General features: G+C 50.0%; 1 protein-coding gene across 12 annotated transcripts in view; it reads left to right on the top strand.

Annotated features, from left to right (window-relative positions):
* LOC106575542 (guanine nucleotide exchange factor DBS) overlaps positions 1-15,417 on the top strand; it is a 77,751-nt gene that overhangs the window by 33,084 nt on the left and 29,250 nt on the right. For all 12 annotated transcript variants that reach the window (XM_045697814.1, XM_045697807.1, XM_045697805.1 and 9 more), the window contains exons 2-3: positions 10,737-10,820; positions 12,824-12,938. In XM_045697814.1, coding sequence (XP_045553770.1) covers positions 10,745-10,820; positions 12,824-12,938 — 191 coding nt within the window. In that variant the 5' untranslated portion in view covers positions 10,737-10,744. The remainder of the gene's footprint in view (positions 1-10,736; positions 10,821-12,823; positions 12,939-15,417) is intronic.

Genomic DNA, 15,417 nt, shown 5'->3' on the forward strand with positions numbered 1-15,417 from the left:
TGGGTGAATTTTGTTAATAAACTTTGTCATCAAAGTCTGGCATTCTCTGGATTTATGGTGCTTTCAAGACAACTGAGAACTCGAGGTTGAACAAGGTTGAATCATGACATCAGTGATCTTCAGGTCGGAGCTCAAGAAAGAGGCCCGAGATCCCGACTTGGAATTCCGAGTTGTATGACCGTATTTTCACAGTCGGATCTTGTTCAGAGTTCCCAGTTGTCTTGAACTCACTGAAGTCTCCCATTTCCCAGTTCCGAGTTTCCAGTTGTTTTGAACGCGGCACAAGTCATTTTGGATTGACAGCATGTCCAATGTATTCTACCATGGTGTTGAATGTTTATCCTTTTAAGCTTGGAAAAGAGACCCTTAAACCCAGACTTGGACCACACGCCCACTCGTCTGAATAGCAGGCTAGTGATTGCTTTGCAACACTTGCAGTTAGCCACTGATTCCTTCCAGACCACTCATTGCTGAATTTGCAATTTTCAACTTGTTGTGTAATGTTTATGACCGATGAGCACCGATACGTTTTATCTTTAATTTCTCTTCATATGACAAGGATTGAAAAGGATTTGCCAGTAGATTGTCGACTTGATTCTGGTCATCTATGAATGTTTGAACATCTTGGCCATGTTCTGTTATAATCTCCACCCGGCACAGCCAGAAGAGGACTGGCCACCCCTCAGAGCCTGGTTCCTCTCTAGGTATCTTCCTAGGTTCCGGCCTTTCTAGGGAGTTTTTCTAGCCACCGTGCTTCTACATCTGCATTGCTTGCTGTTTGGGGGTTTAGGCTGGGTTTCTGTATAGCACTTTGTGACATCGGCTGATGTAAAAAGGGCTTTATAAATAAACTTGATTGATGCATGATGATGACTGCTAGCTAAGATTTTGAAAGTATGATGTCGATATGATCAGTCCAATCAAAACTACGGTAGATATAAGGGAATTAGACGTCATTTTATCTGTGGCTATTGACCTTGAGCCTTCTTGGATGGGCACTTCTAATGTAACTCTATGGCAGCACCCCAGGGGCTTGAATTTTCGAGCTCTAGCTGTAGATTTTGTGGTGACGTAGTGTTCCCATGAGTGACAGAACACTGAGCCAATCACGGCGCAACTAGAGAACATTACCAACAACCTACGCTGGCTGCCCCACCACCACAGAAAGCACTGAGCTAGGCTGAAACACATGCATTTTGGTGCTGCCTTACTCAAGAAAGCAAAAAAAGGGCCTCCCGGGTGGTGCAGTGGTCTAAGGCACTGCATCTCAGTGCTAGCTGTGCCACCAGAGATTCTGGGTTCGAGCCCAGGCTCTGTTGCAGCCGGCCGCGACCGCGAGGCCCATGGGGCGGCGCACAATTGGCCCAGCGTCGTCCGGGTTAGGGAGGGTTTGGCCGGCAGGGATATCCTTGTCTCATCGCGCTCTAGCGACTCCTGTGGCGGGCCGGGTGCAGTGTACGCTGACCAGGTCGCCAGGTGTACGGTGTTTCCTCTGACACATTGGTGCGGCTGGCTTCCGGGTTGGATGTGAAATGTGTCAAGAAGCAGTGCGGCTAGGTTGGGTTGTGTTTCAGAGGACGCACGGCTCTCAACCTTCGCCTCTCACGAGTCCGTACGGGAGTTTCAGCGATGAGACAAGACTGTAACTACCAATTGGATACCATGAAATTGGAGAGAAAAAAGGGGTAAAATAAATAAAACATTCAAGAGAAAAAAAAGAGACCATGTTTGTATGCGGCTTTATTAACTCAATTATTTATTTTTAACATTGTTTGCAAACTGATATGCGAAAGGTATAAATACCAAAATAACATGCAAAACATAATTTTTTTTAGCTAAACAGGTGGGGCTCAAAACTGCAACCACCCCTTGAGTGACGGGTCGCCACTGCACCTTGGCTATATCTAGACAGATGAAAAGCCTGGCTTAATGACCCACTGACAGAGTAAACACACAGCGCTTCGCTGCCAAGAGAGTTAGTTACTACGCAGCGGAGTGTTTCAACACCTGATGGGTGTTTTATAAGCTCTTTATCCTGGAGATGGTACTGTTGTTGAAACAATGGTCTCTCTCTACCGTTTGTGTGAGAGTTGGTGTGGATGCAACCATCAATGTCTCAATATACCTTGGTGATCCTTTGATGCTCTTTGTGCCTATGTGGGTGGATGTGTGGTTTTGTGGTTCACTCTGCCCTGCTGTGAGAAACATTGGTGGCTTTTACCGGGACAATCAGTGGGATTCGTTTCCCAGGCAGGGCCTAGACACACTAAAAGATGGAGGGAGGAGGAGGGTAGTGGGAAAGTGTGCATGTTTAATCCCTTAGCTGACATAAAATATCAGTGATGTCAGAAGATGTTGGCCAATGTCTTCAGTGACTGTTACATCTCATACTAAAACTGGAGAAACACATTGAATAATATGTTTGTTTAGTACTCTGATCCCATCCCTCAGCACCATACACTACCCCCTGTAACCACCCTCTCAACAGTACACTCCCCTACTGCCAGCCATCCCTCAGCACCACACACTACCCCCTGTAACCACCCTCTCACCAGTACACTCCCCTACTGCCAGCCATCACTCAGCACCATACACTACCCCCTGTAACCACCCCTCTCACCAGTACACTCCCCTACTGCCAGCCATCCCACAGCACCATACACTACCCCTGTAACCACCCTCTCACCAGTACACTCCCCTACTGCCAGCCATACACACAGCACCATACACTACCCCCTGTAACCACCCTCTCACCAGTACACTCCCCTACTGCCAGCCAACACACAGCACCACACACTACCCCCTGTAACCACCCTCTCACCAGTACACTCCCCTACTGCCAGCCAACACACAGCACCACACACTACCCCCTGTAACCACCCTCACCTCTCACCAGTACACTCCCCTACTGCCAGCCAACACACAGCACCATACACTACCCCCTGTAACCACCCTCTCACCAGTACACTCCCCTACTGCCAGCCAACACACAGCACCATACACTACCCCCTGTAACCACCCTCACCTCTCACCAGTACACTCCCCTACTGCCAGCCAACACACAGCACCATACACTACCCCCTGTAACCACCCTCTCACCAGTACACTCCCCTACTGCCAGCCATCCCTCAGCACCACACACTACCCCCTGTAACCACCCTCTCACCAGTACACTCCCCTACTGCCAGCCAACACACAGCACCATACACTCCCCCTGTAACCACCCTCACCTCTCACCAGTACACTCCCCTACTGCCAGCCATCCCACAGCACCACACACTACCCCCTGTAACCACCCTCTCACCAGTACACTCCCCTACTGCCAGCCATCCCTCAGCACCACACACTACCCCCTGTAACCACCCTCTCACCAGTACACTCCCCTACTGCCAGCCAACACACAGCACCACACACTACCCCCTGTAACCACCCTCACCTCTCACCAGTACACCCCCCTACTGCCAGCCAACACACAGCACCACACACTACCCCCTGTAACCACCCTCTCACCAGTACACTCCCCTACTGCCAGCCAACACACAGCACCACACACTACCCCCTGTAACCACCCTCTCACCAGTACACTCCCCTACTGCCAGCCAACACACAGCACCATACACTACCCCCTGTAACCACCCTCTCACCAGTACACTCCCCTACTGCCAGCCATCCCTCAGCACCATACACTACCCCCTGTAACCACCCTCTCACCAGTACACTCCCCTACTGCCAGCCATCCCTCAGCACCATACACTACCCCCTGTAACCACCCTCACCTCTCACCAGTACACTCCCCTACTGCCAGCCAACACACAGCACCATACACTACCCCCTGTAACCACCCTCTGACCAGTACACTCCCCTACTGCCAGCCAACACACAGCACCACACACTACCCCCTGTAACCACCCTCCCCTCTCACCAGTACACTCCCCTACTGCCAGCCATCCCTCAGCACCACACACTACCCCCTGTAACCACCCTCACCTCTCACCAGTACACTCCCCTACTGCCAGCCAACACACAGCACCATACACTACCCCCTGTAACCACCCTCACCTCTCACCAGTACACTCCCCTACTGCCAGCCAACACACAGCACCACACACTACCCCCTGTAACCACCCTCTCACCAGTACACTCCCCTACTGCCAACCAACACACAGCACCACACACTACCCCCTGTAACCACCCTCTCACCAGTACACTCCCCTACTGCCAGCCAACACACAGCACCATACACTACCCCCTGTAACCACCCTCTCACCAGTACACTCCCCTACTGCCAGCCAACACACAGCACCATACACTACCCCCTGTAACCACCCTCACCTCTCACCAGTACACTCCCCTACTGCCAGCCAACACACAGCACCATACACTACCCCCTGTAACCACCCTCACCTCTCACCAGTACACTCCCCTACTGCCAGCCAACACACAGCACCATACACTACCCCCTGTAACCACCCTCTCACCAGTACACTCCCCTACTGCCAGCCAACACACAGCACCATACACTACCCCTGTAACCACCCCCCTCTCACCAGTACACTCCCCTACTGCCAGCCAACACACAGCACCATACACTACCCCCTGTAACCACCCACCTCTCACCAGTACACTCCCCTACTGCCAGCCAACACACAGCACCATACACTACCCCCTGTAACCACCCTCACCTCTCACCAGTACACTCCCCTACTGCCAGCCATCCCACAGCACCATACACTACCCCCTGTAACCACCCTCTCACCAGTACACTCCCCCTACTGCCAGCCATCCCTCAGCACCATACACTACCCCCTGTAACCACCCTCTCACCAGTACACTCCCCTACTGCCAGCCATCACACAGCACCATACACTACCCCCTGTAACCACCCTCACCTCTCACCAGTACACTCCCCTACTGCCAGCCAACACACAGCACCACACACTACCCCCTGTAACCACCCTCTCACCAGTACACTCCCCTACTGCCAGCCAACACACAGCACCATACACTACCCCCTGTAACCACCCTCACCTCTCACCAGTACACTCCCCTACTGCCAGCCAACACACAGCACCACACACTACCCCCTGTAACCACCCTCACCTCTCACCAGTACACTCCCCTACTGCCAGCCAACACACAGCACCATACACTACCCCCTGTAACCACCCTCACCCTCTCACCAGTACACTCCCCTACTGCCAGCCAACACACAGCACCATACACTACCCCCTGTAACCACCCTCACCTCTCACCAGTACACTCCCCTACTGCCAGCCATCCCTCAGCACCACACACTACCCCCTGTAACCACCCTCTCACCAGTACACTCCCCTACTGCCAGCCAACACACAGCACCATACACTACCCCCTGTAACCACCCTCTCACCAGTACACTCCCCTACTGCCAGCCAACACACAGCACCACACACTACCCCCTGTAACCACCCTCACCTCTCACCAGTACACTCCCCTACTGCCAGCCAACACACAGCACCATACACTACCCCCTGTAACCACCCTCACCTCTCACCAGTACACCCCCCTACTGCCAGCCAACACACAGCACCACACACTACCCCCTGTAACCACCCTCTCACCAGTACACTCCCCTACTGCCAGCCAACACACAGCACCACACACTACCCCCTGTAACCACCCTCTCACCAGTACACTCCCCTACTGCCAGCCAACACACAGCACCATACACTACCCCCTGTAACCACCCTCACCTCTCACCAGTACACTCCCCTACTGCCAGCCATCCCTCAGCACCACACACTACCCCCTGTAACCACCCTCACCTCTCACCAGTACACTCCCCTACTGCCAGCCAACACACAGCACCATACACTACCCCCTGTAACCACCCTCTCACCAGTACACTCCCCTACTGCCAGCCAACACACAGCACCACACACTACCCCCTGTAACCACCCTCTCACCAGTACACTCCCCTACTGCCAGCCATCCCTCAGCACCATACACTACCCCCTGTAACCACCCTCTCACCAGTACACTCCCCTACTGCCAGCCAACACACAGCACCATACACTACCCCCTGTAACCACCCTCACCTCTCACCAGTACACTCCCCTACTGCCAGCCAACACACAGCACCATACACTACCCCCTGTAACCACCCTCTCACCAGTACACTCCCCTACTGCCAGCCAACACACAGCACCACACACTACCCCCTGTAACCACCCTCACCTCTCACCAGTACACTCCCCTACTGCCAGCCAACACACAGCACCATACACTACCCCCTGTAACCACCCTCTCACCAGTACACTCCCCTACTGCCAGCCAACACACAGCACCATACACTACCCCCTGTAACCACCCTCTCACCAGTACACTCCCCTACTGCCAGCCATCCCTCAGCACCATACACTACCCCCTGTAACCACCCTCACCTCTCACCAGTACACTCCCCTACTGCCAGCCAACACACAGCACCATACACTACCCCCTGTAACCACCCTCTCACCAGTACACTCCCCTACTGCCAGCCATCCCTCAGCACCACACACTACCCCCTGTAACCACCCTCTCACCAGTACACTCCCCTACTGCCAGCCAACACACAGCACCATACACTACCCCCTGTAACCACCCTCACCTCTCACCAGTACACCCCCCTACTGCCAGCCAACACACAGCACCACACACTACCCCCTGTAACCACCCTCTCACCAGTACACTCCCCTACTGCCAGCCAACACACAGCACCACACACTACCCCCTGTAACCACCCTCTCACCAGTACACTCCCCTACTGCCAGCCAACACACAGCACCATACACTACCCCCTGTAACCACCCTCTCACCAGTACACTCCCCTACTGCCAGCCAACACACAGCACCATACACTACCCCCTGTAACCACCCTCACCTCTCACCAGTACACTCCCCTACTGCCAGCCAACACACAGCACCATACACTACCCCCTGTAACCACCCCACCTCTCACCAGTACACTCCCCTACTGCCAGCCAACACACAGCACCATACACTACCCCCTGTAACCACCCTCTCACCAGTACACTCCCCTACTGCCAGCCAACACACAGCACCATACACTACCCCCTGTAACCACCCTCACCTCTCACCAGTACACTCCCCTACTGCCAGCCAACACACAGCACCATACACTACCCCCTGTAACCACCCTCACCTCTCACCAGTACACCCCCCTACTGCCAGCCATCCCACAGCACCACACACTACCCCCTGTAACCACCCTCTCACCAGTACACTCCCCTACTGCCAGCCAACACACAGCACCACACACTACCCCCTGTAACCACCCTCACCTCTCACCAGTACACCCCCCTACTGCCAGCCAACACACAGCACCATACACTACCCCCTGTAACCACCCTCTCACCAGTACACTCCCCTACTGCCAGCCAACACACAGCACCACACACTACCCCTGTAACCATCACCTCTCACCAGTACACTCCCCTACTGCCAGCCAACACACAGCACCATACACTACCCCCTGTAACCACCCTCTCACCAGTACACTCCCCTACTGCCAGCCATCCCACAGCACCACACACTACCCCCTGTAACCACCCTCACCTCTCACCAGTACACTCCCCTACTGCCAGCCATCCCTCAGCACCATACACTACCCCCTGTAACCACCCTCTCACCAGTACACTCCCCTACTGCCAGCCAACACACAGCACCATACACTACCCCCTGTAACCACCCTCACCTCTCACCAGTACACTCCCCTACTGCCAGCCAACACACAGCATGACACACTACCCCCTGTAACCACCCTCACCTCTCACCAGTACACTCCCCTACTGCCAGCCAACACACAGCACCACACACTACCCCCTGTAACCACCCCACCTCTCACCAGTACACTCCCCTACTGCCAGCCAACACACAGCACCATACACTACCCCCTGTAACCACCCTCACCTCTCACCAGTACACTCCCCTACTGCCAGCCAACACACAGCACCATACACTACCCCCTGTAACCACCCTCACCTCTCACCAGTACACTCACCTACTGCCAGCCAACACACAGCATGACACACACACACAGCATGATATATCAACACACACACACACACACACACACACACACACACACACACACACACACACACAGCATTGCCAAACCCCAGGACCACTACCATACCCCCCCAACAACCCCCCTCTTATCACTAGCCTTTCACCCTCACTCACTCACTCACTCACTCACTCACTCACTCACTCACACAGATAGGCACATACAGTATTTGCAATAATAGATGACAGTAACATACCGTTTTTACAATAATAGGTGACAGTAACATACAGTTTTTACAATAATAGATGACAGTAACATAGTTTTTACAATAATAGATGAGTTACAGTAACATACAGTTTTTACAATAATAGATGAGTTACAGTAACATACAGTTTTTACAACAATAGATGACAGTTACAGTAACATACAGTATTTACAATAATAGATGAGTTACAGTAACATACAGTTTTTACAATAATAGATGACAGTAACATACAGTATTTACAATAATAGATGAGTTACAGTAACATACAGTTTGTACAATAATAGATGACAGTAACATACAGTTTTTACAATAATAGATGACAGTAACATACAGTATTTACAATAATAGATGAGTTACAGTAACATACAGTATTTACAACAATAGATGACAGTTACAGTAACATACAGTATTTACAATAATAGATGAGTTACAGTAACATACAGTATTTACAATAATAGATGACAGTTACAGTAACATACAATAATAGAGCACAGTATTAGTCACACAGAGTACCTGGAATGACATGACAGAGAGAGGAGCAGAGACCCACTGACCCACTTCTCAAGGAGAAGTTCCCCCAAATCCCCCCTTTTCTCCAACTTTCAGTCCCAGGCTCAGTGAGGAAGAGAGAGCAGGAGGTGAGGCTGAGGAGAGGAGTAGAGAGGGGAGAGGCTGAGGAGAGGAGTAGAGAGGGGAGAGGCTGAGAGGAGGAGTAGAGAGGGGAGAGGCTGAGGGGAGGAGGGGAGAGGCTGAGGGGAGGAGTAGAGGGGGAGAGGCTGCGGGGGAGGGGAGAGGCTGAGAGGAGGGGGAGAGGCTGAGAGAGGGGAGGAGGAGAGTGGCTGAGGGGAGGAGGAGAGTGGCTGAGGGGAGGAGGAGAGTGGCTGAGGGGAGGAGGAGAGAGGGTAGAGACTGAGGGGAGAGCCTGAGGGGAGGAGGAGAGAGCCTGAGGGGAGGAGGAGAGGCTGAGGGGAGGAGGAGAGTGGGTAGAGGCTAAGGGGAGAGGCTGAGGGGAGGAGGAGAGAGGGTAGAGGCTGAGGAGAGGAGTAGAGTAGAGACCCCACCACTCTCAGTCCAAACAGATCCACTGCATGGAGAGGGAAGGAAATAATACTGCCCTATCCCCCTCAGCCTCTCCTCCTCTCTTCAGCCTCTCCCCCTCTCGCCTCCTCTCTTCAGCCTATCCCCTCTCTCCTCCTCTCTTCAGCCTATCCCCTCTCTCCTCCTCTCTTCAGCCTATCCCCTCTCTCCTCCTCTCTTCAGCCTATCCCCTCTCTCCTCCTCTCTTCAGCCTATCCCTCTCTCTCTCCTCTCTTCAGCCTATCCCCTCTCTCCTCCTCCCCTCTCTCTTCAGTCTCTCTCCTCCTCCCCTCTCTCTTCAGCCTCTCCCCCCCTCCTCCTCCCCTCAGCCTCTCTCCTAGTCCCCTAAGGCTCTCTCCTCCTCCCCCCAGCCTCTCCCCCCAGCCTCTCCCCTCAGCCTCTACCCTCAGCCTCTACCCTCTCTCCTCCTCCCCTCAGCCACTCTCCTCCTCCCCTCAGCCACTCTCCTCCTCCCCTCAGCCTCTCTCCTCCTCCCCTCTCTCCTCAGCCTCTACCCTCTCCTCCTCTCCTCAGCCTCTCCCCTCTCTCCTCCTCCCCTATCTCCTCAGCCTCTACCCTCTCTCCTCCTCTCCTCAGCCTCTCCCCTCTCTCCTCCTCCCCTCTCTCCTCAGCCTCTACCCTCTCTCCTCCTCCCCTCTCTCCTCAGCCTCTCCCCTCTCTACTCCTCTCCTCAGCCTCCCCCCTCTCTACTCCTCTCCTCAGCCTCTCCCCTCTCTACTCCTCTCCTCAGCCTCACCTCCTGCTCTCTCTTCCTCACTGAGCCTGGGACTGAAAGTTGGAGAAAAGGGGGGATTTGGGGGAACTTCTCCTTGAGAAGTGGGTCAGTGGGTCTCTGCTCCTCTCTCTGTCATGTCATTCCAGGTACTCTGTGTGACTAATACTGTGCTCTATTATTGTATGTTACTGTAACTGTCATCTATTATTGTAAATACTGTATGTTACTGTAACTGTCATCTATTGTTGTAAATACTGTATGTTACTGTAACACATCTATTGTTGTAAATACTGTATGTTACTGTAACTGTCATCTATTGTTGTAAATACTGTAACTGTCATCTATTGTTGTAAATACTGTAACTGTCATCTATTGTTGTAAATACTGTATGTTACTGTAACTGTCATCTATTATTGTAAATACTGTTTGTTACTGTAACTGTCATCTATTATTGTAAAACTGTAACTGTCATCTATTATTGTAAATACTATGTTACTGTAACTGTCATCTATTATTGTAAATACTGTTTGTTACTGTAACTGTCATCTATTGTTGTAAATACTGTTTGTTACTGTAACTGTAGTTGATGTGTTTTATTTGTCTCTCTCTTCCAGATGACATCATGCAGCAGGAGAGTGATCGTCTGTTTGCTGCAGACATCGATCCTGACCTCAGGAAACGGTTTGCTTTCCTCTCAGGTCAGTCTTTTTATTTTCCCCTCCATCATAGTTACCTCTCATAGTGGTTCAGTCCCAAACATCCGAGTGAGCCAATCCCAAGACGCGATGCCAAGGCCCTTGAAGATCTCACTTCAGAGATGGAAAAAGCTTAAGCAGCGTGGCAGAAGAACCATTCCCAAAGCTGACACACACTGACGGAGCAACAATCATATCACACTGTATGAGTGAAGTAGCTGAGTGGAGTAGCTGAGTGGAGTAGCTGGCCTAAACATCAAAACATAATCCGTCAGCATTTTCCTATTTATAAAAGTACAGGAATAGCACTCTGGCTGCCACAGGAGTGTTTTTCAAACTGATTTCTGTCGTGTGACTTAACTAAACTAAGACTTTTGCAACGACCCGACCTTTGGGGGGGAAAACTGTTCTACACCAGACCCATATTTCCAAAGAGTTGGGCCAACATAGTTTGTTCCGTTACTACGGCGATACCAACCCAGATAGGGCCCCACGTCGGGTTACCACGGATAATAACGGCACGGAGACGGCCGGTGAATAATTAATCGACACGGCGATCCGCTTGGCAACCTGGCCCGGCAACGGTTGGAAGAGCCAAGTGTGTATGGCACTATGTGCTGCTGTGATTGGCTGCTGAGTGTGTGACTGAATTTAACACTCCACCCGTTGAGAGCGAGAGAGAGTGTGTGTGTGTGTGTGTGTGTGTGTAAATGAATTTCCCAAGCTTCAGTTCCTAACTGTGTGTTTTATATGGATGCTGTTCTTTGGCTGTGTACAGTTTGTGTACAGAGTCCATTTGTCTTCACATCTCTCTGTCAGTGTGTTTAAGAACTCTGTGGTTGCCAGGGGTGATGTGTGTGTGTGTGTGTGTTCATGACAGCTGACCACCCTCTGATGAGGAGTCATATGAGCACACAGCTAAGTCCGATGAAGATGACCCTTGGTCTATTTCTAGTTCAGACTTCTACTCTACAGCCTAGGTACGCCACTAGAATGACTCCGAGCCCAGCGGGTTAGAGTGTGACGCAGCAATACTGTTTTAGCTGTGTCATTAAAGACTCCTGCTGTGTTACTGTTCCTTCCCTGTTCTCTCTGTATGTCCTCTCCCCTGGAGGTTGTATGTTTCTCCAGGCCTTGTTTTGTGTTGTAATCATTAACCTCTGGTCCTCCTCTAGTCGCCCGCTCAGGCAGGTGTCTGCCTGACACACATACACACATGGTACCAGATGGATCAGGGCACAGTGCTACGGTTCTGCTCTAGTGGCACGGCTGGTGCAGAGATTCACACAGACCGTCTGTCTCTTTGTCTCTACTCACACCTGTTCATCTCTCATTCCCTGTACCCTCCTCTAGCACTAAATCAAATTTGATTTGTCACAGGCGCCGAATACAACGGGTGTAGACTTTACCGTGAAACGCTTACTCGCGAGTCCTTTCCCAACAACGCAGAGTTAAAAAGGAAGAATACAAATAGAAAAGCCTATTATTGCAGCCTGCAGAGCCGCAGTAACACCAGGCTTTGTGAGAGAAGATGGATCCTATATCTCAGACTTTAATCTTCCCCTCCCCCACTCAGACCGTCACATGATTCCTCTGGGTCAGTGGTTCTCTAAACCTCTCCTCGGGGACCCACAGACGTTTCACAAAGGGCTTGATGATCAGTTGACAAGTTGAATCCGGTGTGCTAGCTGTGGAATAGTTCAAATACATGGAAGAGCTGGGGGTCCCCGGGGAAAGGCTTGAACCACTGCTCTGTGTGTTCATTCCACTGGGGTGGATTAGCTATATCTATCAGAAGAATAATGGGCATTATGAATATGATGCACATGAACATTTTAAAACGCATTCAATAAAAGGATTCCAAAGCTTGTCACTATGTCTATTCTGTGGGGGTCTGAAAGGGGGATATGGGGGTTTGTATGTGCTGTCTAATTGAGGGCAAAATGATGGCCTTGTTGAACAAATTTAATCAATCAATCAATCAAACGTCCCCATTTCTTTCCCAGGGGGCCGAGCTGAGAACGGCAGTCCCATCATCGTGTTCCCAGAATTCCCTGCGTTTGGCGAGCTCCAGGAGAAAGAGTTCCACAACGTACTGACCTACCTGACCAGTGTGCCCAGGTGACACACACACACACACACACACACACACACACACACACACACACACACACACAATGCATTGCACACTCTGATGCTTGAACTTGTCATTACTTTGTATAGTTGAGGAAGTGGTGTGGTAACATAACCTACCAGCAGATGTCAGTGTACAACTATTCTCAGTTCCTTTGTTTGAACACAACAATGAATCTCCCTACAACAAAGTCAACTTGTCTTATGCAGGACTGTATCTTAACCATTATAGTTGGCATCTATATTACACCTCAATGTTGCTGCAACTGGTACATGAGGTGTATGTCCTGGTACATGAGGTGTATGTCCTGGTACATGAGGTGCATGTCCTGGTACATGTGATGTATGTCCTGGTACATGTGATGTATGTCCTGGTACATGTGATGTATGTCCTGGTACATGTGATGTATGTCCTGGTACATGTGATGTATGTCCTGGATGTTATGCTATTCCTGTTTCTATACAGGAACTACATTCTTGGCCAGATATCCCACGATATTCTCTATCGCAATAGGAATTCCTGATATTAACAAATGTTGAATAACAAAAAAAAAGTGATAAAATGGACCATATCCTCCCCTCCCCATCTGCTAATGGTGAAACTTGTACATTTCCTCAGTGAAAACAATGTACTGAGCAAATGTCAAATGGGCTTTTTACCAAATTATCGTACGACAGACCACGTATTCACCCTGCACACCCTAATTGACAAACAAACAAACCAAAACAAAGGCAACGTCTTCTCATGCTTTGTTGATTTCAAAAAAGCCTTTGACTCAATTTGGCATGAGGGTCTGCTATACAAATTGATAGAAAGTGGTGTTGGGGGAAAAACATACAACATTATAAAATCCATGTACACAAACAAGTGTGCGGTTAACATAGGCAAAAAACACACAAATTTCTTCCCACAGGGCCGTGGGGTGAGACAGGGATGCAGCTTAAGCCCCACCCTCTTCAACATATATATCAACGAATTGGCAAGGGCACTAGAAAAGTCTGCAGCACCCGGCCTCACCCTACTAGAATATGAAATCAAATGTCTACTGTTTGCTGTTTGCTGATGATCTGGTGCTTCTGTCACCAACCAAGAAGGGCCTACAGCAGCACCTAGATCTTCTGCACAGATTCTGCCAGACCTGGATCCTGACAATAAATCTCAGTAAGACCAAAATAATGGTGTTCCAAAAAAGGTCCAGGACCACAAGTACCACAAGGACCACAAGTACAAATTCCATCTAGACACCTTTGCCCTAGAGCACACAAAAAACTATACATACCTTGGCCTAAACATCAGCGCCACAGTTAACTTCCACAAAGCTGAGAGACAAGGCAAGAACGATCTGAGAGACAAGGCAAGAAGGGCATTCTATGCCATCAAAAGGAACATAAAATTCGACATACCAATTAGGATCTGGCAAAAAATACTTGAATCAGTTATAGAACCCATTGCCCTTTATGGTTGTGAGGTCTGGGGTCTGCTCACCAACCAAGAATTCACAAGACGGGACAAAATGGGACAAACACCAAACACTCTGCATGAGGAATTGTGCAAAAATATCCTCAGTGTACCAAATAATCAGAACACCAAATAATGCATGCAGAGCAGAATTAGGCCGATACCCACTAATTATCAGAATCCAGAAAAGAGACGTTAAATTCAACAACCACCTAAAAGGAAGCGATTCCCAAACCTTCCATAACAAAGCCATCACCTACAGAGAGATGAACCTGGAGAAGAGTCCCCTAAACAAGCTGGTCCTGGGGCTCTGTTCACAAACACAAACACAAACACACCCCACAGAGCCCCAGGACAGCAACACAATTAGACCCAACCAAATCATGAGAAAACAAAAAGATAATTACTTGACACTTTGGAAAGAATTAACAAAAAAACTGAGCAAACTAGAATGCTATTTGTCCCTAAACAGAGAGTGACTGACCAAACGTAAGGAAAGCTTTGACTATGTACAGACTCAGTGAGCATAGCCTTGCTATTGAGAAAGGCCGCTGTAGGCAGACCTGGCTCTCAAGGGAAGACGGGCTATGTGCACACTGCCCACAAAATGAGGTGGAAACTGAGCTGCACTTCCTAACCTCCTGCCCAATGAATGACCATATTAGAGAGACATATTTTCCTCAGATTACACAGACCCACAAAGAACTACCACAAAGAAGTACTTGAACTATTTGCACATCATTACAACACTGTATATAGACATAATATGACATTTGTAATGTCTTTATTCTTTTGGAACTTTTGTGAGTGTAATGTTTACTGTACATTTTTATTGTTTATTTCGCTTTTGTATATTATCTACCTCACTTGCTTTGGCAATGTTAACATATGTTTCCCATGCCAATAAAGCCCCTTGAATTGAATTGAGAGAGAGAGAGAGGGGGGGTGCTTTCTTTCTCTGTTGTGCTCTCTAGCTTGCTTTCATTTATTCCCTCGCTTTCCTTCTCT

This window comes from Salmo salar, chromosome ssa16 (assembly GCF_905237065.1).
Source record: "Salmo salar chromosome ssa16, Ssal_v3.1, whole genome shotgun sequence".
NCBI classification, from domain to species: Eukaryota; Metazoa; Chordata; class Actinopteri; order Salmoniformes; family Salmonidae; genus Salmo; species Salmo salar.